Genomic DNA, 2,258 nt, shown 5'->3' with positions numbered 1-2,258 from the left:
TACTTGGAAGGCTGAGGCAGAAGGATCACCTGAACCCAGCAGGTCGAGGCTACAGTGGCCAGGAACGTGCCACTGCCTTCTAGCCTGGGTGACAGAGTGAGACCCCAACTCAAAATAAATAGATAAACAAACAAATAAATAAACAAGCAAAATTCAAAACAACTATGTAGTAGTCCAGAGAATGGCTAAAACATAATTTATCTAAGCGGCCTTTTCTGATGTGTTGAGTACCTACTATGTGCTGGGCTCTGTGACTGGTGTTTCTCAGAGTAGCGTTTTAGAAAGTTTGCTCTGGTGCCCAATCTGCGTACACTCTCCTCCTGAGATGGAGAGACAGGAGGCACAGAGACCATTGAGGTGGCTGCTGTGCAGTCATTTGGTCAGCCATTCAGCAGATGTTTGTGGTTGGCCTGCTGTGTGTTCTGCCTCTGACCTGGGAGACATCTGTTTCCCCCCAAACTACACCCCCATGCACACATATATAAGCCAGAGACAGACCCTGGAGGAGAGAGGGTCTTCAGAAGGCCCAATGGGGAAAGCACAGGCTGGGAAGGATGCTTGAGCTCCTTGTAGGTGTTGGGGTGACAGTCTGGGCCAGGCCATCTACAGGGACTCTGTGCTTGATCCATCCCCTCCTTTTCCAGGGACTGCCTGACAGCAGCCATGGCAAACAACAGTGGGGACAGCGTCACCCGCCGGAGCGTGGCATCACAGTTTTTCACTCAAGAGGAGGGGCCAGGCATTGATGGCATGACCACCTCAGAGAGGGTGAGCATGGCAAGAAGGGCTTGGAGTGGGAGGCACTGCCCTTGTCCTTAGGTGACCTACCCTCAGGTGGCAGAGCCCTGGGAGTGCTGAGGGACTGGGCTGAGCTGGCACCCGTCACACACTGCTCCCCCTCTTTCCAGGTGGTGGATCTTTTGAACCAGGCAGCGCTGATCACCAATGACTCAAAGATCACAGTGCTCAAACAGGTGAGGGCATGGTGGTCCTGGGCCAAGTAGGACTGGGGAGGGGATGGGAGCCTGAGAAAGACACTTAATAACACTAGTGTCCACATTTAAGCACTTAGCATATGCCCACCATGGTGCTCTCATCTAGTTCTCATAAAAGCTCCCTAGAGCAGGGTAATTTCTTCCCTATTTTATACAGAAAGAAGAGACCTCAGGGCTAAAATAGTTAGCCCAAGGTCACTGTGCTAGGTGCTGGCTGAACTAGTACTAGAATCCCGGATTCTGACTCCAAATCCTGTGTTCTTCATCCTTGCACTTCCTCTCTGCCAGGATCCAGTCTGGTGTGGAAGACATGCCTGTCGCCAGACAGTGATGACCCAGAGTGGACAGAGCTGGGATGGAGAAGCCTAGGGGCCGTGGGAGCCCAGAGGGAGCTCCTTACCCAACCTAGGGATGGTGGGGTCAGGGAGGACTTTCTGGAAGAGGAGACATTGGAGTCAAGCCCTGGAGGATAAAAGGAGAAGGGCATACCCAATGGGAGAGGGAGAACATTTCAAGCAGGGGGCCCAAAAGCATATGCAAAGGCAAAAGAGGGCATGGGGACCTCAGGGGACTAGCACGGTTTAGAACAGGAGGCAACTGGGGTTCAGAGATTGTCGGTTGGCTTCCCTGTGTGAGAACCCCAGTTCTGCTACTCACTGTGTGGCCTTGAGCCCGCTCCACCTTTCTGGTATGATAGGTGCTATTGACACCTCCCCATGGGTGGAGTTGAGGGTCATTCAGTAACAGCAGCTTGTGCTGTAGGATCTAGGCCCTGTGCCAGTTCTAGGCTTACAGGAGGATGAGGATATCCCTGGGAAGGGCTGTTCCAAAGAGCCTGGCAGGACCTGGGGAAATAGGTTCTTACTGTCATAAGATGCTTGCCGAATCATGGCAGCATGAAGAATTGATGGGCAGCTGAAAGGAGGCCAGGCCTCAGGAAGATGGGAACTCAAGGCATTTCCCTCCTTTCTTAGGCCTCCCATGTCACATCCTCACTCCCTAACAGGACCTGTACCTTGTAGGGTCTCACTGTAGCCTCCTAACAGCCCTGTGAGTTGATATTTAAGATTCTGGGCTGGGGCAAGGCTCGGTGGCTCAGCCTGTAATCCCAGCACTTTGGGAGGCCGAGGTGAGAGGATTGCCTGAGCTTGTGGGTTCGAGACTCACCTGGGTAACTTAGCGAGACCTCGTCTCTACAATAAATCAAAAACTAGCTGGGCATGGTAGCACACACCTGTAGTTCCAGCTACTTGGAAGGCTGAG

At 52.7% G+C, this 2,258-nt stretch overlaps 2 protein-coding genes across 2 annotated transcripts in view; one reads left to right on the top strand and one right to left on the bottom strand.

The window, feature by feature from the left end:
- The window catches only part of FOXA3 (forkhead box A3), a 39,862-nt gene that overhangs the window by 12,919 nt on the left and 24,685 nt on the right, over positions 1–2,258 (bottom strand). The gene's annotated exons all lie outside the window — the stretch shown is intronic.
- The window catches only part of SYMPK (symplekin), a 40,040-nt gene continuing 38,203 nt past the window's right edge, over positions 422–2,258 (top strand). The window contains exons 1-2 of the mRNA XM_008048663.2: positions 422–768; positions 909–974. Of these exons, the coding sequence (XP_008046854.1) occupies positions 664–768; positions 909–974 (171 nt within the window). The 5' untranslated portion in view covers positions 422–663. The remainder of the gene's footprint in view (positions 769–908; positions 975–2,258) is intronic.

This window comes from Carlito syrichta, unplaced genomic scaffold (genome assembly GCF_000164805.1).
Source record: "Carlito syrichta isolate Samal-C Ts95f unplaced genomic scaffold, Tarsius_syrichta-2.0.1 Scaffold126482, whole genome shotgun sequence".
NCBI lineage: Eukaryota > Metazoa > Chordata > Mammalia > Primates > Tarsiidae > Carlito > Carlito syrichta.
The sequence above is the reverse complement of the archived record's forward strand: the minus strand, read 5'-3'. Positions and strand labels throughout refer to the sequence as shown.